The sequence below is a fragment of the Pezoporus occidentalis genome, unplaced genomic scaffold (genome assembly GCF_034315485.1).
Source record: "Pezoporus occidentalis ecotype Australia unplaced genomic scaffold, CSIRO_AGI_Poc_V1 ctg12, whole genome shotgun sequence".
Classification (NCBI taxonomy): domain Eukaryota; kingdom Metazoa; phylum Chordata; class Aves; order Psittaciformes; family Psittacidae; genus Pezoporus; species Pezoporus occidentalis.
In genome coordinates this window covers 4,917,240-4,941,394 of record NW_026912994.1, presented here as the reverse complement: position 1 = coordinate 4,941,394, position 24,155 = coordinate 4,917,240, and the positions used below count along the sequence as shown (strand labels likewise).

General features: G+C 42.8%; 1 protein-coding gene across 1 annotated transcript; it reads left to right on the top strand.

The window, feature by feature from the left end:
• Positions 1–3,201: 3,201 nt before the first annotated feature.
• On the top strand, positions 3,202–22,588 carry SCTR (secretin receptor). Its single transcript, XM_062606420.1, has 13 exons — positions 3,202–3,914; positions 7,788–7,914; positions 10,582–10,692; positions 14,680–14,783; positions 15,080–15,177; positions 15,850–15,982; positions 17,224–17,377; positions 17,469–17,529; positions 18,071–18,140; positions 20,774–20,865; positions 20,956–21,094; positions 21,271–21,312; positions 22,305–22,588. Exons 1-13 carry the CDS (start codon positions 3,870–3,872, stop codon positions 22,479–22,481), a joined length of 1,353 nt encoding a protein of 450 aa, XP_062462404.1. The 5' UTR covers positions 3,202–3,869; the 3' UTR covers positions 22,482–22,588.
• Positions 22,589–24,155: the final 1,567 nt, after the last annotated feature.

The window sequence follows — 24,155 nt, the reverse complement described above, 5'->3', positions numbered from 1 at the left end:
TCGCTGTTGGAGGGGGTGGTAAGTGCTGGGGCGACTCGCGGTGCTCGAGTGCGCCCATTCGGGGCAAGGGGGGAGATCCCGTCAGCTGCAGTTCAGCTGGCTTTGATCGCAAAAGCACAAAAAATAAAAACGAACCCACTTTTTTTTTTCGTAGTAAGAGTCGTTTTCAGGATCCACAGTGTGGCATCATTCTTTTAAAAAAATCATCATTCCTTAAAACCCAGAAATTGTTTTTCCTTGATAAGCTCAGATAAAGCTGCTTCTCTGAGGTGAGGTGATACAAAGCCAGCTTGCATTGTGCAGTGTCTGTCGGGGCTGCATTGGCTCAAAACAGACCTGGAAAGTTTTATTACAGTATTTTAAAAGAGACCATCTCTTCTTCCCACAACCTATACATTCTCACTTTTCAGTAGTAAAAAGCCGTCCTGTGAAGCATATCCCTGACACCATTTTGTCATTGTATTGCTCTTACCACCCACAGCTTATTTCACATTTACATATACAGATGACACGGGAAAGCACAGACAGATTGGCAAGACTAAGAATAAAGAAAATTATTATCTAAGAATAAATAAAATTATTCTCTTTCAGCTTTATAACATGGAGGTAGAATGTGATCAAAAGTAGTGCAACGCTCAATTTAAATAAAAAAGGAATGAAGAAAAACTTCATGTCATAAAATTCATGTCCCTGAAAGTGATTCCCATATGTAGTAAAATGTAATTGCTGTTGATTAGGAAAGAATAACACCTGCACCCTTGATAAGGCTGGGGAGAGATGACCAGTGATGACAGCATTCAAAATGGGCTTAGGAGAAAGTTCAGGATCTGCTTGTACAGTGCCTTTGCATGAGCTGCCACAGCCACTACCCCACCATTTCACAGCATGTTGTCTGTCAGAGCTGGTTCTCACCTCACATCTGCGTGTGCCCAATGTGCTACATCACTCTAAAGGAAAGTCACCCCTCAGAAAGGTACCTGAAACATCTCTTGCCTGCCAAAACTCCTGTCTCAGCCTTCCTTTCCTGCGTGCTTGCACCTCTTCCTCATAGCTCCATGTGCATAGCTGTCTGCCTCTGGTGGAGATTTGACCATTTCAAACAGTGGGGGCAAAAGTAAGCTAGCACCGTTCCAAACCATCCATCACCTCAGCTGGGTAAACAGACTAAGGCAGACAGTTTATTCTCCACCCAACAAGCTGGGGAGATGGTTTGACAATCTTTTCTCTTGCAGAATGGATCTGCTGGAGAGTTCTCACAGGGGACTACTGCACTGCCCCATCCCTGGCAGTGTTCAAGGCCAGGCTGGATGGGGCTTAGAGCAACCTGGTTTAGTGGAAGGTGTCTCTGCCTGTGGCAGAGGGATAGAACTAAATGATCTTTAAGGTCCCTTCCAACCCAAACCATTCGATTATGATAGTGATAGTGATAACTGATGATGATGATGGTCGTGGTGGTGACTGGGCTGCCTGAAGAGGGCTCCCTGGCCCAAGGGGTGGTGTCCCTGCAAAATGCTACATTTTTTTTGTGTGGCAATAAAAGTAGATGCACACAGCCAAGTGCAATGCTAAGTTGTTCAATTAGACAAGCGCCCTATTTCAGTCTATGTGAATTCTTGGTAATAATTCTCTGTAGTCTGCTGCTGCTGTTAGGTTTCCCAACCCGTGGCATCTGTCCCACTGTGCTGACTTCTGCTGCACTGTGAGTCAAGCAATGATTTACACAGGTAAGAATTTTCCAGGTTTAATTTTGCATCCAGTTTCTTTCAAATACTCAGCCTGCACATGAGTGTAATGAGAGGGTCAGAAAATACTGCCTCTTCATTCACACCATTGGTGTTTAAATCTAACATCATCTCCAAAGCTCCATTGCCTGTTTCAGAAAATGCCCCACATTCTGAAGTATATTCAGGGACAAAGCTCCCTCGATTACACACACAAACATGAGGAGGAGTGGTGGTTTTCAGGGGAAGCTGTTACAATATGAATGGAATAATAAAATATTCCTTCAGCCAAAGGAAGAGAGAGAATGACTTGGCACCCCACTGAGATAATGCAGCATTGCCAGCGTGGTTTCTTCAGAGTACTGTAATGGCATTGTCTGGCTGCCTCTCAGACCCCCTTTTAACAATTTGTTTAATCCTTCAACCAGTTTCAAACAAAGTTTGTGGAAAAACATTGCTCTTCAAGAAATGAAAGTTACTACAAGTTTAGTGTGGACGGGGGCAAGGAAGACTGAAATATTTGCCCTTTTCAGGGGAAATGATGCTGTGTGAGCATGGCAGCTGGGCAGCTAGCACATGCAAAAGGGCAAATTGGGACAGACGTAGTGTGGAGTTAGAGCAAATGCTGCCAATTACTCCTGCTCTAGGGATGTGGGGATGTCCTGGTTAAACCACGACAGGAGAGAGGTTAGGGTGGTGTGTGGGGAAATAGGGAGCATTGCAATTCAGCAGTCCTAAGGAGCATGTATAGAGATGAGTTAGAGTTACTGTGGTCAGAGTGGGTATGGAAAAGGAAACTGGATTCCTTCATTGTGCTCTTCAGTGAGTAACTTCCTTAATCCAATGGCTGAATTTTCAGTGCACAGGTAACAAACTATATGTTTTATGGCCATAGTTGTTGACTTTACTGGTAGATCTGGAGCACACCTGCGTTCTGGACAGCTTCTCCTCTTATCCGACCTGTCTGGGATGATGGGCACTGGTAAATTGGAATAGACGCCAGAAGATGTTTCAAGGCAAGCAAAGAACAGCAGTGAAAGAGAGAAAGAGTACTAGTGCATGTGTAAACTTTGGCACTTTATTGAAGCCATACTCATTATTGTGCCACAAGTGAACCTAACAAGGTGGGACCCCACAACCAGGGTAAGCACACAGCCCCTTTATAATAGTTTTGCCACAGAAACAAAATCTGGAAAAACAAAGAGTGCTGTGATGCCAGGGAAGGGAATTGCTGAGGAACTGCCTAAGGGGAACCCAGGATAGCTGAAATCTCCCTCCCACTAACAAGGTAACACAGAGATCCAAACATGATGACAGCTTGCAACCTATAGCATCAGGACAAAATGTAGACTTGCTGTTTCTCTGGATGTTGTATGAGAGGGTGAAGTCCAGGGAACACTTATAGTCCTCTTTGGCATGGGTGGGAAAAGCAAACCCTCCATTTGCCCTTTCCCTGGTGCTTAGCCCACACTCAAGGTCATCTTCAGCTCCAACAGCTCTGCTTGCCTGGGCTTTGTGAAAGGCGCAGGTAGCCAGCTCACCTGCAGCAGGCTCTGCCCACCTCCTCATTTCTGGCTCTCAGGGATGTGTGCTCACTGTGGGAGGCATGTGCAGTGCTGTTGAGAGCAGAAGCAGTGCAGACAGCCTTAATCACATTCCTCCAACTCTGTTTCTCAGCAGGGCACTTATTCCAGGGCTGTATTTCCTCTTGATTTATTATCTCTGCCATTGTGGGGCTGACATCTTACATGGGTGTCCTGCTCGGTCCCTTATCATGGGAGCATGAGGAATGGCCATTCCCCAGCAACACCCGTCGATAACAGTGAATAATAGCCAGGAAGGGAGGAAGGCGATAGTAGGGACATGCTCAACAGAGGTGCTGTTATTCTTGGGACAGGAGGCTTCTGCAGAGGAGGAGAGTTTGGGGGGGGGGGGGGGGAACAGGGAAGGGTGCTGTCACTGCTGATGCTCTCTAGGGCTCAGCAGCTGGAGAGAAACATTGGCTAAGGATGGTCAGAGCCGGGACATTAAAAAAGGAAGGAGGGAAAGGGATGAAGTGAAAGAAGCTAGGAGCCACGCTGCAGAGCATACAGACAGCCCAGTGTCCTCTGGTGTGTGAGGGATGAAGGAAACAATCTGTGATTGACGATGTGGACCATCTGGGTGATCATCTTCTGGATTTCAGCTGTCCTGGTAAGTGTTCAGAGCTATTTATTCTCAATTGCATGGAATCACCTGTCATATGAGTAAGTGCATCTGTATTCTGTGAAGTTGTGTTGTCTTTGTTTAAAAAGGTCTGTGTAGAAGCTGGAATATTTTTTATTTTATTCTCACTTCAGCTGCTTCCTGCACAAATTGACAGAGACCAGATGGCTGGATGCTGGATGCCTCAGTTTCCTGACCTATTTAAACAACAGTATTACTAACGTGTTTTGGTAAACATAGTAAGTTCTGTGATAAAGAAAAGATTTTATGTTATTTAGAAAAACTTTGCTGATTTACACCAGCAAGCAATCCCCTAAAGGGGAATGCAACACTACCAATGGCTAAGTTGACTCAGAATGAAAGAATGCAAAGCAGTGTTTGACCCACAAAGTTTGGTTTCTTCTTTTTAGCTTTATCACTTTATTAGGATGTTTACTGGCAAATTTTCACTGCTGAGCTCTGACTCGTCCACAGGGACAGCAGAACCTGGGCTGTGATCTCCAGGAGCTGCTCAGCTTATTCAGATTTTGAAAGCATACAAAACTAAAACTGAAATACATCCAGCTTGGGTGTGAGATGTTGGGAAAGGATCAAACTCTCGTCAAATGCAAAAAATTACTGTTTCATTACAACTACTGTAAAAATCATTCTGTTTGTCCCAGCAGGGGATTTGGTTCATACTCTGAGAAAACCTGAGCTTTATCTAGACATTTTAATTACATAATAAATGCAACCTGCAAACATTTTGCTTTTTGATTTTCTTCCACAATAAGAATACTGACTTTTATGGTTTTCTTGTCATTTTGCTTTCTTATAGTTAGGTACTACCTAATGAACTCTATAAACAGATATGATTGTTCAAGGTGCCACTGAAAGCATCTCTTTCCACTTGTTGTTTTCTAATCCTTAAAAATATGTATTTTGATCTTGCCAGGCATCTTTTATTCTCCTTTAAATCCTTTCATTAAACTAAACCCACTTATATTCAAATTAAATATCTGTGAATTCTGTGGCTGTAAATATTATTTATATCAGAATATTCATTTCACAGGTTAAAAGCTGTAGTTGATTGTTGCTATCAATATCACAAACTGCAGCTTTCTGACCATTCTAGTTATCTAGATAGCTAGTAATCACAGCTATTTCTATGTGAAATGGTTCTGGTATCTGATATTGTGTTTAAACAAAAGAGAAGGTTGTCTTACCCTCTCATCAAAATCTGATAGCCTGTGAGCTGGGAGCTCTTTCAGTGAACTGTTTAGGAAGAGACCAAGAAGCTGCATGCAAAAGAGCCCATTTACATCTTTGATTTCAAGGTTCAGGGACAGACTGCTTGCTCCCAGTTGTGGACAGTAATAGGAGCAACACTGAGTATAATCAGTAGCAGAGCGGGGTTATCTGCCCGTGGTGTAGGAAGTGGGATTTTGGATTGCTCAGAAAACAGCCATGCTGGACCTGCAATTCCCCCACTTATACCCAGCCTGCCCCATCAGATGCCAACATTGGCAAAGACTGACTGAGGGACTATGCTTGTGGAAAACAAGGTCTTTAAATCAGCACCTGGGGGCTCACTGCTTTCTTTGGGTTTAAAATCCTGTTACCCACACATCTTTTAACTGACAGTAGTATTTATCTGATCAGGAGAATGGCATGTCCATCACTTGGCAGGGTAAAACAGTAATTGTAAGACATTAACTATACCATATTCCTTCTTGAACAAAACATTTTATGTAAGAAAATAATGCTGTATCAGATCAGCAGTGTGGTCTTCCCACATGAATGTGCTAAAAGCCTGTAGCCTCATTCTAGTTGTAGAGAAATAACATAGGCTTTAAATCTCTTTCTAGAATGAAAGCTTTCTTAGGACCTACGTTCCTCAAAATAAAATGGTGCCCAAAAGATGTATAGGCTTATTTAAGATGAAGAATTTTCCTGTTTCTGAGAGTGTTACTAATGAGATTGCTAACATTTATTTTCACATATGTTAGTATCATCTTGAATAACCAGTGTACAAACCAGACCGGTTCTGTTGGCCACTTCAAATGCTCAGCACTAATATTGTTTTTAATGTATTTTCAAGGCAACTTTTGGGCAGAGATACCACAGAAGTATCTTGTAGGTCTTAACTGGCACATTTGTACTTTTGAACTCTGAAAATGTACTCAATTACTTTACTATTGGTAATAAAATACATAAAAATAGAGAGTGACAATGTACAATTAAAAAATCTGTCCATTTTTAGGAATTATCAAATTCAGCCTTCAGCTAACAACTGGAACTACTAAATGCAATTACATGTCTTTAGACATGTTGCTCCAGTCAGATATTTCTATTTTTATTAAGATTAAATGGATTTTTAAAATCTAATTTCTTCAAATAATACAAGAATTAAAAAACATTTAAATCCTGGTGTTGGAAGATAGCTTATTTCTCCTGAATTCTTTGCATGTGTGATTCCAAAAAATTCATTACATTAATGGTAATACATTATCATTACTAAATATCTTTTAGTTTAGTTATTTCATGACACACAAAGCCGAGGAAGAAAGATCATCAAGTAAAATACAACCAACTGAGGAGATGATGCATGATACACTGCTGAAAAGATCAGACTTTGTTCAGAAATACAATACCCAGAATAATTCCAGCCAAAATGTCTGTAGGGCTAAAATGTAATTTTAGAAAAGCAATAGTTCTCATTACAAGGTTTTCAGAGATCATTCTGTCTCTTAAATCTAATCTGGAAGTGATCAGCAATGCTACAAGATTGAGTATGTTGAGTAGTAATATGATGCTGCTGGATTGACTTTTCCACACCAAGTACATTAAAAAATTCTAATTGATACTTTTCAAATAATATATCCTGGTGAATTGTTTTTAATGTTTTAAGCATGTGTGCATATACACGTATGCATCTATATGTGTGTGTACATGTAAGTTCCACAGTGGGAATTTATAAAGATTTTTGGGTTAGCTCATGAGGGAGGAATCATCTCACTTGTTATAATGAGAACCTGCTTATATTCAGTATTTTTATTGTCAAAAATAACAGAAACTAGTAACATAACAGAAATGGTGAAAGTACTTTTTTTACTGCAAGACTGCAAGACAACAGGGAGCTTGTCCTGCAAATGATTTTTTTAATATATGACATTTTAATGGTTGGTAGCTATTTTTTGCATTCGTTTTGGTCCAGCTACATATAGCATAAACTGCACATTTAATTACTACATCAGGATTAAGTTAAGACTAACATTTCCTACACCAGTTTGTGAGAAAGGAGGATGAGGCAAGATGGGTAGGTGAAAAAATTACCTTAGGACAAATTGCTACCTACGTTCTCACAAAAATATGGGTGAGATTTTGTTTTCAGGTTGGCTCCTGCAGCTTCCTGATCAGTAGCAGTGAAACAGGCTTTGGTGGTCTGCAACCCGTGGACATATTTGGATCACTTGTGCCTGGAAAAATGACCCACCAGGTCTATTTATAATGCTGCCAGGAGCAAGTAATTAATTCTTTGTTGCTCTAGGAGAATCCAGCAGTGCCTTAGATGTCTCTCCAGTCTTCTGGAGGAGCATCCTGCTCATGTACTTAATTTAGCAGAATAACACATCTTTCTCCATAACAGTAATGTCAGCAAAAGAGACAAGGCAGAAACTCAATCTGTGCTTGCCTGCTGCTACTATAAAAAAAAAGCAGACTTACTTAGGAAAAATGACTGTATTTCAATTGCCCAGAAATACTGCCTAGAATCAGTTGATAGGGTTGCATAGGGAGCATGAGCATAAGAACAGCAAACCCTGCTGAAGGGATGTGAGTTTTAAGAGAAAAAAGTGATTCCAATGCTTTTAAAATTTGCAGATCAGAGCTGTCCCACCTGTCTGTGACCTCCTGAGTGTCCTGAAAAGAGAGGAAGAAAACTGTGCTAAGACTCTCTCCCTGGAGGCAAAGAACACAACGACAGAAAATGATCTGCTCCTGAGCTCAGGTAAAGGCTGAATGCATGTGTATGGCAAAAAGTGCTTTCAGATGAGCTAGATGGCCTCAAAATCAGATAACCCCACACTCCTTCCCAAAGGAAGCATGCACCTTGTACGCATCTCTCATTTTGGAGCAGAAAAATGGGTAAGATCTATTATAAGGCTCCCAGAGTGGGATTTTGAGCTTACTGTGACAGCAATAGATGTAGGAGCTAACTCAGATGCTCAGCTGCAGTCCTCACAGCTAGAGAGCACATCAGCAACAAAATCTTACATATTGCAGAGGATTTTCAATTCTTCTCACCTTGGACAAGGATGCAAACAAACTAAACTTCACAGGACTGTGCAGGTGCGGACCAGCACTAGCATAAATTAGCAGGGGTTTGTTTTAGTTCAGTCAAATAATTCTACCTTCTGTGCCCACTCTCCCAAAATCTAGAGAAAGAGAAGTTAAAACTATCAGATTTGTTAAATTTTTGAGAAAGCATTTCCAGTGGCTGTCAAAATTGCTCTTTTAATATTATAAGGCAGATTAAACAAAGCATACTGCCATGAGCTCAGGGATACCCACATGGCAGAAGGCTTTAAGCTGAAAGTGGCCAGAATGACTATGCCCCTCCCTGTCTCTGTAACTCTGCAAACACACCTCCTGGCAGTGAAACCCCAGAGGAATAAACAATGGTAAGATGTACATCTTTCCCCAAGTAATGGTTCTCAAAGAAAGAGCCCAGGAATTTCCTTTTGCTGGTCATTGCTCAAGGAGGACTTGTTACCTTGGTGAATTATGAAGTAATTCTGGGAAATAATGCACCTGAAAATTGGTGCATTATTGGAGGAGACCATCCCAACACCAATTTTTCCAGGTATTTCTGTGCACTGAGTCTGATTTGGGGACTTTATGCCCGTGAAGTCAGAAGGAGGCAGGCAGAGGGAGGGCACTGGAGCTGAAGTGTCCTGGCTGTGAAAAGCTCTGTATTTTCAGGCACTAGGACTGCTGTGCAGGAGGATATCAATATGCTTCTAGAAATGTAAATATCTTTGTTGGGATAATGGAGGCTGGCCTTGTAAAGCATGACGTGTTTGAAGACAGCATTCAGCACTTTCTCCCCTCTGCTTTCAGTGAGTGTGCAGGGTATTTGGCACACAACAGGACCTGCCAGGCATAGGGTGGTCCTTGTATGCCTCAGTGGCCTCTCTTTTCCCTGTCATGGTACAAACCACACAAAGACGGCTTTGCTAAAACCAAGGACAGTGAGCAGAGGCAACAAGGACCTAGTCTAGATTTCAGACTATGTCTGGAGAAGAACAAAATAAGAAAGGCCAGGATTGCAGTTTGTAGCACAAAGGACATCAGCTGTAGGTCTTCCCTATTAACACTCTGCACCACAGACCAAAATTTACCTCTTCCAGCTTGTAGCACCTAAGGAAGATGTCAAAGTTGAGATCACCATCATGCTGTGCTCCACTGACCACCAGTTGCCTGATGCATCTCTACCAGTCCTGCTAAAAGGCAGCAGAGCCAAGCCAAGGGCACACAAAGGCTCCCTTGCACCCTGACTGTAGAAGGGGGATCACACACAACAAGGCCAGCCTTGGCTGGGGAAAATGCAGTGAATCTGAGCAGTGTCAGCCAGTCCCTGCAGCTGCTAGAGGCCTCAGCTGGCAGAAAGTGCAGGAGGCCAAGGGAGCCACAGGATCGTGCCTGCAGAGCCCAGCAGGGCTCTAGGTTCAATGGCTGCTCTGAGATGGGTCCAGCAGCTATGTCATACTATCAGAGGTCTGGCCTTGGACAGAAATACTGTATGGGCAGGTTTTGCCAGAATATTGGTGTATATCTGTATTTTGCCCTGGCCTGCAAATGTGAATTCCTTCCCTTTAGAGTCCCAAGGACTGACAAAGTTTGGCCAAGCTTTGCTCTCCTGCAGTAGAAAAGCCATTGAGCCCTGCAGCCAAGCCCAGACTGTTGGCATTATTCATTTCAACACAGTCTTGGCATAATGAAAGAGATGAACAAGCAGAGTGGTATTTATGGTGATAAAAGGATAGCATTGATACTGTTCCTCTCTGCCCTTTCCCCAGTATCATTCTGAAGCTGTTTAAACTCTTAGTCAAGTTATACCTTTTTTTGTTTACAGAAGGATTATCTAAAGAAAACATATGTGGAAGCTTTAGAAAGCTTCACATGAAAAAAGATGTGGAAGCTTTAGAAAGACTGAAAAATGAGCTAAAAAGTTCACATCTGGTTTCCTTCATCTTTCCAGGGCCATTCAATAGTTACTAGAAGACAGATGGATAGTCAAGGGGCTGATAAAAAGATCACAATGACCCAAGTTGCTCTTTGTCTGGCTAGTATGTATCAGTGGACTCAAGGACCAGAATGGGACAGGCCTACAGCTTGCTGGGGGGGGGGTGGGGGGGGTGGTGGTGATTGAAGCAAGCAAGACCTGTTCTGCCCTATCAAGGTGTCAACAGGTTTCAGCAGGTCTTGCTCTGTGTCATCCAGGTACTCCACTGTTCAGAGTACTCATCATCTTTGTTCCTGTAGCTGCCTTGGTCCCTGAGAGATGCTGTCTCGTGCTTTGTTGCTTGTTACATTGTGCTTTATTGCTGGGAGAAGTTTCATGGTGTTTCATAACTTGGAAATGCTGCATGGTGTTTTCCTCTTGCCCTCTCAGTTAGATGTGCCGGAATGTGGGATAATATGAGCTGCTGGCCTTCATCCGCTGTGGGACAGACTGTCAATGCTCAGTGCCCTGAATTCTTCCAGATGCTGACTGGGAAAAAAGGTAACACTAAAGATATGCTTTTATTGCCCAGGCATGCTTTATTAAATATGTTATTTACAAAGATGCCACTGTCAGTTCTGAACTTGAAATGAAATTGTGTCCCTACTTCTTTTAAAGAGCAATGTTCACTTAGCAGCTCCATTTCTAACACTAAACTGAATGTGGGAAAGTCTGGAATTAAAGTAGCAAAGTGTTTTAAGTGTTTGCTTTTCAGGATATTTACTTCCTGCACTTTTTTCCACCTGGTTAAGAAAAGCAGTTTTTAGCATGATTTCTTAAGGGAAAAAGTTTTCATCACTCAGCCTCTGTGTTTATATATTTTATATATACATTTCTTATGTATTCTGTATTAATAACTCCCAGAGCCAGTGGCTGATCTCAGCTGAGCTTGACACAGACAAAAATTCACACAGCATTAAGTTCACACAAGTTTTGGCAAAACAGCCAGCCAGGTTGGGGTAAAAGATCCCTTTTTTGCTTCCATCAAGAGGAAATCTGTACCAGAGTGTTAATCCCTTGGCTGTGAAAGGGTCCCCAAAAGTGGCACAAATTCACAGAAACTCAGATGTCTTGGCTTACCAAACAACTTAGAAAGAGATGAGCTCAAGCAACAGTTGTCCTTTTCCTGGGATTTTTAAGATAGAAGTGAAGTGAAATTTATTTCCAGTGTTCTGCAGTAATCATGAGCCATTAAGTAGGAGTTTCTGTCTGCTTTCTGTTCATTTCTACTTTTCAGCAATGCCCAAGAAACAGATTTTTCTTGAGCGAGTTAATGATTCAAATTTAAATAGACTTTTGCATTCTTCCGTTATAGGACACAGATTAATAAGGTCTAGTACTTACGGAAAAGCAGACATTCATTTTATGGAGGGAGGAATGGGAGACAAAGTATTAGATTGTCTAATAAATATCAGAGAAGACAGAGGAAAAGCACTTAGCACTCTTTAAATAAAAGCAGACATGAGACATTCAGATTAAAATAAATACTGTGCTACTTTCTGTACACACAAACAGTAGCTGCCCATCAGGTCCTATAATCTGGTTTAGAGACAGAGGATAAACTACACAAAGACACAGATCACTGCTGAAGATATCATCAATCTGTCATATGCTCACAAATCTTTTTGAGTAGTGATACCAGCTCTTAAAAGCATTGAATGAAAACCCTTCTGGTACAACCACTAGAGGGAACTGCACACTGTCTCTGGCCACCTTACCGGGGAGGAAAACAGGAATTTGTACATCCAAAGGTCATAATTACATGTCAAGTGTGCACTGTGTTATCTTGGAGATCATCTAACAGCTTTAAACTTTAGTTGCCCTGTTTATCGAGAGGCTAGGAGCTGAACAGCTTCTGATAAGTAATAATCAGAGTGACAGTGTTCAAAACAGAAACCCAAGACGTGGTTCATTGGAATTTGCATCTTATTTCAGTCTCTGGGTCTGGCATTTTGGGTCAAAGTCAGCAATAGTTTATTCTCATTCTCATAGCCACATTCTCCTCTGATTTTATACCGCGGGTGGCTTGTGACTCCTGCGTTTAATTACTGTTAAAGTCATTGCCCTGTTTGAAGCAATTTTGCAAAAGAAAAACAGAGATCTGTTTGCTTGGAAAAAAGGCAAAAGTTTTCTCTCCTCACCACCGACAAAGCAGATGGGCAGCCACAAATGCCAATGAACCATACGTTAAGGGACATAGATAGCTCTGAGCTCTGACCAAACCCTGGTCTCTGTGCTTTGTGCTGACATCTAGACTTGCATCTGCAGCCCAGACTGTCTGACCCCTTCCCATATAACAGACCAAAGAAACAAAATAATCTGTAACCTAACAGTAACATAACCAAAGTTCCCATGCAGACCTGCACATTATGTCTCAGGCAAGAAAGGTGGAAAGGTGCGATGACTGTGGGGATTTGGAGTCAAAGAAGGCCACATCAGATGTCCCCAGTTCCACAGCCATACCTTTAGCCAACGTTCTCGCCTGCCTAGGCACCTCCAGAAGACACGAAGTCACCAGTAAACACCAAGAATTGATTGTTAGATGGACTGCAGACCCCAAGTCAACTCTGAGTGGGGCATGCTGCAGCTTCCCCAGTGTGTGTGCCACCCATAAGCAAGTACCACTGTTAAAATTTTGCTCATAATCTTCCATCCTTTGCATGTAACGCAATCACATGCACACACCAGCACAGAACTTCATGTCTTCTGTCTGATATACTTTGACATCCTCAGGTAAAAGACAGTTATGGACAGGTTTACAAGCACAACACTTCTCTCTGAGTTAAGTATGTGTGTCTTAATAATTGAAGCTGAAGCAAAGAATTTACCACCTTATGACTCTCTTGCTGAGTGCCAAGGCAGGTTGGGGAGAACTGTTTGGGAGAGCTGTTTCCCTCCTGTTGTTGCTACACTGCAGCAGGACATAGAAAACCTGGCTTAAAAAGCAAGCCTGGCCCTTTGAAAGATGCTAAGCTGGAACAAGATGTTCATAAAAGCGTCAGAATAATGGTCTGTTAATGACACACCCAGAGCTCTTTCCATTTGGAAGCCTCAGCATGTTTGCTGTGCCTTGCAGTTTTACAGAGAACTCAAATCAAGTGCAGACATGCTGTCAGGTCACCAGAATTAGCCCAGAGGTAAAGAGCCCTGACTCTGTCCCAACAGTCTCAGCAGGGCTTCAAAGAGCATAAACCAGGGCCAAACACTGCTGCACATGCATCTACCTCCATTCCCTCAAAACTGCGGGAATGTTTTGCAGGAACTGGATGGCCTTAGAGCCTTCAGGGCCAAATGTGTGGGAAAAAAAGTGGACTTTTATGATGCCTTCTGGCAAGGCTTCTACCAAGAAGGGCTGCTGATTTCAGGTCCTCTCTAAGTCTTGCTAGTATTGACATTGCTGCAGCAAAGCCAGGATTTCACTCCATGTTTCTAAAGTGTGGCTCCTACTTGACAGACTAATGTGAGTAGGATAGCAGGTACTGGTTTTACTTCTTTGTAAAAAGTTTCTCTTCTCTTCATCACATAACCTGCCTGCCCGCTAGGGTCATTTGATTCCAATGAGATTTTAAAGTGTGTAGGGCAGGACCTCCCACTTCCACTTTAGTCCCAGACATGAATATGGACATGCTCAAACCTGTTTTATTCAACCACGTACAACTTGCTGGGGATCCATCTCACTCAGCCTTAGGAGCCTACAAGTCAGACATCCCAGCAGAAGTGGGTCAGACAAACTGTCCTCTGCAGATGTCTATGAGGTTGTCGTGGTTTAAACCCAGTCAGGTAATTCGTTCGCTCACTTCCCCCCCTTTCTTGCCCTCCCACAAATTCCACAAATGCCTCTTTTTCTCCACTGACTAGAAAGACAGCCACGAGGGACACAGTTGGACTCAAACATTCAGTTTCCAGAAGTCTAACTTAAGTGAGGGGAATCCCATCCTAGCCTTTAATTTACAAGTAAGCAAGGAAATCAACAGTGTAAGATGATGCCAAGACCTGCATATGGAGACAAAGCTTTCATTTTTTCATTGAAACCTCACCAAAAAGCTGTGACCATCTAAAGTCTTGTGTTCTCTTTCAACTGTAACAAACCACAGTGAGGAGGCGGGAGCGTTCAGGAAAGTACCAGTTTTGCAGAGTATGAATCTGTGATTGAGCAAGTCATGTGTTTGCTGATCTTGGAATACTGACAAAGAAATACCAGATGTACTGAACAATATTATTTATGTTGCAATTAATAAAAACACATCCATCACAGTCATCCCTGAGTGGGCAAACAATATCATAACCCGTACATTAGGCAACTATCAACATAATTAGCTCAGCTGCATTTCACTTCCAGCTATGCAGAGTGTATTGCCTGGGGGAAAAATGTTCTCTTTACTCTTGGAGCAACCCTATAGGTTGGTGACTGACCCCTGAGGAGACCAAAGATACAATCTGAAATGATCATAGCTGGTTTTGTCTTTTTTTTCTGTTGTTACCACACAGGTTTTGTCTATCGAAACTGTACAAGTGAAGGTTGGTCTGACCCATACCCAAGACCTGATATTGCTTGTGGCTACAATGTCAATGACACAACGAATGAGGCAAGAGTGAGTATGAATGCCTATGACCAAAGATCTGCTGCTCTGGAGCCTTGGGGGAGGAATATGTTATGAAGAGACTGAATGAGGTTGTGATTTAGCTCTGTTGGGGTTATTCTTAAAAGTGTTTTTCAGCATAAATGCTTCCTCCAAATTATCAGAATGGGGTGCTCAGGGTAAAACTTCAGTAGCTGATTTCACAAGAAAATTTGTTTATTAAATAAGAACAGACACCTTTCTTTTTGTATGGGCTGATTTCTACCAGGCAGTCAAAGGTAAAGATGTGAATATATGTTCCTCTGCAGCGCTCCTATTTCATGACTCTGAAGACCATGTACACCATTGGATACTGCACCTCCCTCGTGACACTGATGATAGCCTTAGCGGTCCTGATCTCTTTTAGGTGAGGAAAAGCATCTCCGGTTTGCATTTGGCCAGGACTTCTGGTCATCTCAGCAGACACAAGATCCTTCTGTTGGCTTTCAGGGCAAGTAAAAAATTGAAGTTGACAGCAGCAATCTGTCACTTTATCTTCACACAACCTTATAACCTGGAATTTGTACTTTGCTACTTATCCAGTGAAAAAAAAATCCCTTACAGTAAGTGTCAGACGGGCAGAAGGAACCCCAACTATTTTTCAAACTTGTCTTCTGGCTGCATAGCCTCTGGACCCAGATTATGTGGAGATTTAAAACAGAAAACGTTGCATGCACAAGTGTACTATGCAAGCAAACCAAATAAATCCACGCAGGCGTGGATAAACACCTTTGGTTCATGTTACTCCAGAAAGAAGGGAGGCTAGAACAAGCATATCAGCATGAAACCATAATTTTTCTGGCAGTGTTCAGCTTATTTAAGTATCTAAGTGGAGCAGATGTGACTTCAGCTTTTTAAGGTCTTCTCCAGGATATCCCTTTTAGGAAATTCATTAGTCTTCCTTTCACAGGCAGAAAAACAGTGTCCTTAATTTGTCAGTTCAGCATTAATAAGGGTTGAAACCTGCTGTTTACAGCCACAAGCTACTTGTGTTACCTAGGAATGTAACTTCATGGGACCTCTCTCTTTTTTGCAACAGAAGACTTCGCTGTACGAGGAACTATATCCACATGCACCTCTTCACATCATTCATTTTGCGAGCCTCATCCAACTTCATCAAGGATGCCGTTTTGTTTTCTTCTGAAGACATAAATTACTGTGGAGCATACATGGTAACCCTCTTCCTTCTAGTTTGCTCCATGCCTCAGTTTCCTTGGAGGATCCTAGCAGTAGTTAGGGTGCAGGAAAGGAAATCTCCATCCCAGCTTTCTATTCAACATATGGGGTTATGGAAGAAGAGAAGTATGTCTTTTCCCTTGTCTGTCAATTGATGCCACATCCTGGTAGTTCCTGGCTGAGGTTTGTTTGGGAGTATTCTGGATGAGTGAGGGAGGCATGAGGATGCAAAACCAGCCCAGGCTGGAGCACACACACAGAAACCCAGGTGTGGTTTCTCATATAGGCTATAGATGCCCTTACAAATATTGGAACAGAAGGCATCCAGGTCAGTCTGAAGTAGATTACTGCATTCATCAGTTCGACTGTGTTAACTAGATGGCTGCAGAAGACACTAGGTGTTCAGCACATTGACCCAGAAATGCCTAAACATGGGTATCTCAGGCTTTGAACACAGGATACACAACCAGGGTGGAGATTATTACACGGATTTTAGATCCTGGTAGATGGGGCTGGCAGGAAAAGTATGAGAACACATTTATTGCTGACTTATACTGCAGGGTGAGACCTGATAGTAAGATATGGGTTTGCACTCATATCTTGGGAAAGCCTGGAAAAGAAAAGGAACTTCCCAAATTTTGAATTGTTTTTTGTCTTTTTCTCTTGATTGGCAGCAAAATATCTTGAAAATTGGGAGTGCGAGTGAGCACTGTAAATGTTGTTCAATACTTTAAACCAAAAGATAAGAATTAGGGGGGGAAACAAAGAAGCAAAAACCCCACATCACAAAAAGGCCTTTTTTTGTTTGGTTGGTTTACCCACACTCCCCCCCATTTTGCCGCATTTCTGTTGCTGACCAAGAATATTTTGAGCAAATTTGAACTTACCTTTATTGACCCTTTTTTCTCTAGGAAAAAAATACTGACAAATACATTCACGTGCTTCTTTAAGGTGGTATTAGTGCTATTGATACTAGTAAGGTGAAACCTCCTTTAAGTGAGACAGTAACCCAAACCCATGCCCATGACACCTTTGATTCTTGCTGGTGAGGCAGCTGATTAATGCTTTTACAAATGCCAACCTAGCTTTATTATCATGTGATCACCTGTCTCAAGGTCACCCATTCAGTCCCCTAATCGCTATAAAATCTCTATTTCCAAGATTTATTTACAACTCTCTCTCTGTTAGAAGGTAGATGCAAACCGAGGCAGAAGCTAATTATCCTCTCTTTCCTCAGGTTGGGTGTAAGTTCACCATGGTCTTCTTTCAGTACTGCATCATGTCTAACTACAGCTGGCTCCTCGTGGAGGGACTGTACCTCCACACTCTCCTGGTTATTTCCTTCTTCTCAGAAAGGAAGTTCCTCTGGTGGTTCATCGCTCTCGGATGGGGTACTGGTTTTCCTTTCAGTAAGAATAGCTGTGGGTTTGTTTTATATTTGGGATGGACTTGTGGAGCAGTAACTAGGTTTTCCAATTGCAGGTGCCCCATCTGTATTTGTGGTTGCGTGGGCAACTGCTAGGCAACTCCATGAAAATATTGGGTAAGTTGTGTGGATGTGGGGAAGGTGGCACACCATGGGGAGCATGCAGCCCCTGCACAGGCTGCTCCACATGGTCCTGCTCATTTCTAGGCACTGGCAGGCAAGCAAACCAACCACCACCCTGTTGTGATGTGAGCCTGGATCCTAGTGTGGGTGGGAGTAGAGGTCCAGCTGAGCAGCCTGAGAAAGAGCCTCAGATTTGATCTGAGCATTTCCAGGGGTAGGAGGTGGCCTTCAAGTACAAATTCAGACCACAACGTTTTCAGCATCTGTATTTGACTTTTTGATCAGTAAAACTTTCTTATTTTCTCTTCTCTCTTCCAGAATCTTGAACAGAGGTTGTACTCGAAGGGCAGGGTATACTTTCATCCAGTGCAAGTGGACATTTTTTCATTAGAAATGTTGTATCTTTAAGTGAGAACAGGAAATTAATTTTGTAGAAGGGAATAGTGGCCTATCTGAAGTGCAAAACACACTTAACCTCTTTGAAAAGACACCAGTGTTTTGATAACTGACTGCACCTTCTCTTCTATTTTTACAGGTGTTGGGACATCAACACTAATGCCAATACCTGGTGGATCATTAGAGGCCCTGTAGTTTTGTCTATTTTTGTAAGTCTTTTCTGGGACATGCAGATTCAAACTGTATTTTCAAATACTACAAAGTCAACATGCTTTAGAAGCATGCTAATGAACTGATTTAGGCATGTGCCTGAACTGGTGTGACACATAGTGCTTAAGCAACTTCTGCTCAGCAGGATTTAGTCAGTAACTAATGCCCCGAAGCTGAGTTCACAAGGAAAGCTAGAGTGTCCTCCCAAGAAGCAAGAGCCTGAAGAAGATCGGGTTTCCACATCCTGTTGATTTCATATGAACTTGGCAGGCTTGTGGAAGCTTGTTTTGGACTGTTTCAAGGAAGGCTCTGGAGGAGAAAGAAATGGACTGTACATTTCAGTACAATCGCCTTTGTGTCTCCTGGTCAATGCCCCTCTCAGCAAAGCCAAAACCAATGTGCCTTACATGACCATTAACTTTTGCTTTCAACAATGAAAACAGCTCACATGCTGCCCGCACCATATGTTAGTGGCCTGCAATTACACTATTACGGAATTGCTCACTGAAATGAGCATGCACATTCAAATTTGATGTGAATCTGCCCAGTACAAGACAGTAGCAATGTCAAGAGCAGTTTGGTACATACAATAATCAGCACCTGTGGTTTGAATATTTGCTGCTACTCAGAGCCTTAGGTACCGTGGGGCAGAAGCTGTCTCTTGGAGGTAGTTGTTCTGCCCAATGGAGATGCTCTGGGGGAGACCACTCTGCAATGATCTATCTGAAGCCAAAGCCCACGTGCAGAAACATGCAAAGTGCTAGTTACTCTCAAGCAACCTGCTGACACTCCAAGGCAAGAACCCAAGAGTTGGTCTAGGTTTCTGTGCTGCCAGTAGGAGCCATTATGTTTCCAAAACACAAACTGCAACACTTGCATGCTGTTTTGGAAACCCAAGCAGCAGAGATGGTGGTCTAAAGTTCTGCTCCCATTTACCACTGAGCAACCCTTCACCCCACAAGAACAAGCTGAAGGCCACACAAATGATTCAGGATCAACTTAATGAGGCCACGGCATTTATTTTCCTTAATGTTATAACCCTGATGCTCCAGGAGCTACTCAGCAACAGTTAAATGCCAACAAGGCCCAGGCACCCTGCAAGGCAAAAAGCACAATCTTCATTTACCTTCTGAAGGCCACCACCCCCATCCTCTTCCAAGTTTCATCAAAATCCTGATCACATCTAGCTTAGCAGGAGCTGCCTGCATGACTCTGTCTCTTTACCTAAGAGAGGCTTTTCTGAAGCCCACAGCCAGTCCTTCAGAATTCAGATCTAATCTCTTTATTCCTCACAGCACACAGTATTTAGCAGTTCAAAGGCCAGAAAATCAACACCGATAAACTCTTTTGTACTCCTAGGCTAACATTCATTGCTGTGCTGCTCGCGGGCAATCCCTTCCATCAGGAATCCCACAGTCTCCCCTTCCACAGTAGTTTTTCATCAGCAAAAAGTCCTGTTCAGCCTGCACTGGCCTAGCGGAACAAAAAAAAAAAAAGAATCCTCAGGCCTGAGCCTCCTTCTCCCACAGTAGCCCCAAAATATTTCATTCTTTCCTTCCATGTTTCCCAGCCCTCTCCAGACACTCTCAGCTGCCCAGACCACACAGGCAAAGTTGCTCCCTCTTCATCCAATAATTTAGGGAGCACAGAGACACTCTGGATCTGTCCCATCTACAGCAGACCCACTCCTTTTAGGAAAACTCGCCACCTCAGAGCCCTGCTCCAACACCCACAGGCACGTCCAAGCCATCATGAAGAGGAAGCATCACTGCGATGGTGTTTCCAGGCCCAGGGGAGAGTTACAGTGCAGGGTGTTACAAAAGGGGCTCAGGTCTGCAGGCTGTGCGGGTGCAGAATGATGCTGGGAGCCCTGGTGCAAAGGGCAGATAAAATCCAAATCAATCCCCAGTGCTACAAGCTGCCCATGGGAGAGAGGCATGCTCAGGCCAGCTCTGCCTCCCCTGGGGCTCCTGCTCTCTGCCTGAGGGTCAAACGAGCAGAAACAGCTATTGCTTCATCTTTACCCAAACTGAGCAGCCAATCAGCATTTTTATCTGATAACAGACCTTGGAGAAGGGGAAAAATGCAAAAGGAAGAGCTTGAGTATCGACTCTTTCCTATGCTCACCTTTAACTACTTTGCCTCCATCAACCCAAACCATGCTGTGTCTTTTGGCAGAGAGCAAGCAGCATTTTCAGCTCACTTAGCAAGTGGTAGATCCAGCACTGCCTTTTTGCTGGAATCCAAAGTGGGGCCAGACTGTGTAGAGGCTGTCTGAACCCCAGACATAAGGTATCCTACTGATGTACTTGGTCTCCTTGCCCTTTGGTCAGATAGTATGCCCTGATCGTCCCCATAACTAAAGCTGCAGCAAACTGGCAGGGAAAGCAGCCATCACCCAAACCCAGGGGTGGCTGGACAGGCTGGAGAGGCAGGGACAGGAACTGGGATGGGGACAGGGACATGGGCAGGCCAGCCTCTCTATTTTGCCTGTTCAGCCTAAACACCCAATTGCTCTGCTGATACATGGCAGTTACATAAGTGTTTACTGGGCACTTGGTTTTGGTGTTTGGTTGTGATTTTGCTTTGGAGGGTTTTTTTCCCATCCTTTTTTTCTTTTTTTTTCCCCCAGATTAATTTCATTCTTTTTGTCAACATTTTAAGAATCTTGATGAGGAAGCTCAGCTCACCTGAAGGACAGAGCAGTGATTTCAGCCAATACAAGTATGTCCCTTACGTCCTGACTTCATGCACATCAGCTCACCTGAGCTCTTCTTGCTCCTTCTACGTCAGCTTTCCCCTCTTTGTTCTCAGGAGGCTTGCAAAGTCAACACTCCTCCTCATCCCTCTCTTCGGGGTCCACTACATAATCTTTGCCTTTTTCCCTGAAGATGCAAGCAGTGGCACAATGGAAATTCAGCTGTTTTTTGAATTGGCTCTTGGATCATTCCAGGTAATATTTGACGAGCTCTTATTTCTTTAAAATAAGAAAAAGACATGTACGTCTGCCACAGAGCAGAGTCCCAATGACAAAATCAAGCTGTCTGATTGCCCTTGAGCTGCCTCATCCCTGTTCAAAATCTGACACTGCAGTTCTAATTCTGTGACCATGGTTCTTTTATCTTTCAGGGCTTTGTTGTGGCTGTACTTTATTGTTTTCTTAATGGTGAGGTGAGTTTTGTGTATATAACATTCTTTTTATTGCTCAAGCATGCCTTATTGATCAGTAGAATATGTCCTCCAATGAATTACATGTTTTATCTCAGGGTTTTCTTCCTAGCTACCTTAAGTCACTCATGAAACACCTCCTAGACCTGACAAGCTTAACTAATTGTATGCCAGATGCAAACTTCACCTCTCAACTATTGCAGCTCTTTCGTAAATCAGATACAGCATTATTACTCTCTGGGAACAGAGGGTGGGAGTACCAACCTGCACATGAGCACACTGACAATATCAGCTGATTCTGAAGTACTGCACTAATGGCTGGCTTTTGTGTTTGATCCTTGGGTGGGAATTTATCAAAAGCTGTACCCACTCCAAGTTTATTAGGACTCTCATAAGGTAAAACTTCTCAAAGAAGGACCATTTTCTTTTAGTCATATGATAACTCCCAGGCTTCTGGAGTAGAACTTGCACTTTGAAATACTGCTGCTGGTAGAGGTGGGGGGAAACATATCCAAACCTGGGAGATCCTGAGGTTACTGAAAGTAAATAAAACCAAAACAGTGACTAAGATTGGAAGAAAAGTCACTTTGAAAGGGAGGAGGGGTTTGAAATACTCTGACTGATTCTTTAGCAGGGTGCAGAAAAAGTTGTTTTGAGGAAAATCTGCTCTTTTTTTTTTTTTTTAGAGTGCCAAAATGTCCCATTTTATAATTAATAACAAAGATCTTGGAAAAGTCTAAACCAAACACTAGCTAAGGCCAGCTAGACTCTGTGAACAGGAAAACAGGTTAACAGAAAACTGTGTGGCTGCAACAACAGTATCACTAGAAAGTGACAAGAAACAGGCCCTATCCATACCCCTTAAAAGAGGGGTTAAACAAATACAAACCTTGGCAAAGGTAGCCCGCTTTCTTTTGCCTATTACACTGCTCTCTGCAATGTGGGTCTCCAAGGTAGACTAGCTGAACTAAGTATTTTGTGACCTCTCTATCTAGGTTCAGCTGGAAGTTCAGAGAAAATGGAGACAGTGGCACTTAAGCAAACACTTGCGTCGGCATCTCAGCACCTCAGCAAGTAACGGAGGAAGTGGCTTAACTCAAGAGATGCAGATGGTGAGGTCGAGCCCACCAGGGCACAGGAGAGCAACACTCCAAAGATCAAGCATGATTTAACACTGTATGCCTGGAGGATACCCCCATGCTCAGATACACATGGCTAAGTCCCATGGACTGTACTGGGAGTCTTGTGTATGTATCCAAAAGTGGGACTTAGAAGGGAATCACTGAAAGCCCCTGAGACATTTAAAACTCAATTGAACTGGACAGTATAAGGTATCGTGTGAAGAACAATATCAGAGTGTTTGGCAAAAGTCTCTTTAGTCACTCAGCATGCTGAAAGCTGTAAACTGCAATATGCTATAACAAGTTACCTGAGCTTCTGTTACAGCTTGATGCTCTTAAGTATAAAATTGTTAAGCAAATTTCTCTGGCTTGAGTGATGAAGTATAAAAGAAACCATCTGGCAAATGCAATCAAGCCTTCTACCTGATTTTGTGTCTACATTTCCCCAGTTGAAGCAATTCTTGACTGGTTTTCTACAAGGACAAAGGTGGCTAAACAGAAAGCAAGTGGTGCTTATCATGCTTCTCCCTCCTCACCATGCATGGTATGTCAAATGTGGAACAATCAGCATTCCCCAACTGCTCTGCCAAAACTGCCCTGACAGCATTTATTCACATCAAGCCATTGTGGTAGACTCTTGCTATTTTACTAGAAGGCAAACATGCAGAGAAATTCAAAGCATACTTTCAAAGTCAAATTACCTGTGCAGAAGCAGGTTTTTGAGTGCTATTAAAACTGCTTCAAACCCCAAGATTCAGGAAAAATATCTTTTTTCCTATGCCTGCACTGCAGGCAGCAGCACTGATGACAGTCAGGCAAGGGAGGACACATCAGTAGAAGGGAGGGTTTGGTGCTTGCTCCGGCTTCCTCTGCCTCATTGGCTTTGCCTACTGATGCAGATCACCCAGCAGTGGTGGGAGAGTTGAACCTCTTTAAAACCAAGAAATAAAAATCAAATATAAACTGGCAACCGTTTCCAGGAGTTTATTTTAAACTTAAGTTTTTGGAAACGTCAAGGTTTTGAGTTGACTTTGTCCTCTAAAACTCAGCCACAGCAAGTGGAAGGAAGAGCAGAAACAGGATCAGCCCCATGACCAAGGGAGAAGTGAATGCCCCTCCATGCATGTTTGGGTAAAAGGTCTCACTTCCAACTGACTTAGCCAAGCCAAGCCAGAGCCTCCAACATTCTTGGGGGTTCACTGTCCCAGAGCATTTAGCAAGTCAGATACTTCCAAAAAGATAAAGCCAATAGCCTAATTTTCTTTCTGACATGCAAATAAGACCAAGAATTGTTTAATAATTTGCATGTTACCTGCCAGAGAATTAAGCATTTATCAATCAAGCCAAAGCAGCTGTTTGTTTTAAATGCAAGTGCCTCCATCCGGCATAAATGAAGAAATAAAGATTCAGAGATACAGTAACATGCAATTAATTAGATCTGATGCAATTACTGGCTCTCCCACAAGCCAGTCCTCAGCTGTGCAGTGTGTAGTTAGCACCAGCACTGATGGCACAAGGTCAGGTAGAGCCCAGGCTGATACTTAATTGTACAGGAGTCCTATTGAAACACAGGAAAATCACATGCCCCAGAATAAAAAGATCCTGGGTTTTGTTTTTTAAAAAAGTTCTAGCATAAGTCACTGTTTTTCACAGCCTTTTTGGTTTTATTTAACTTGCCTGAAACAGGGGGAAAAAAAAAAAAAAAGAGGAAAAAAAGGAAGCATT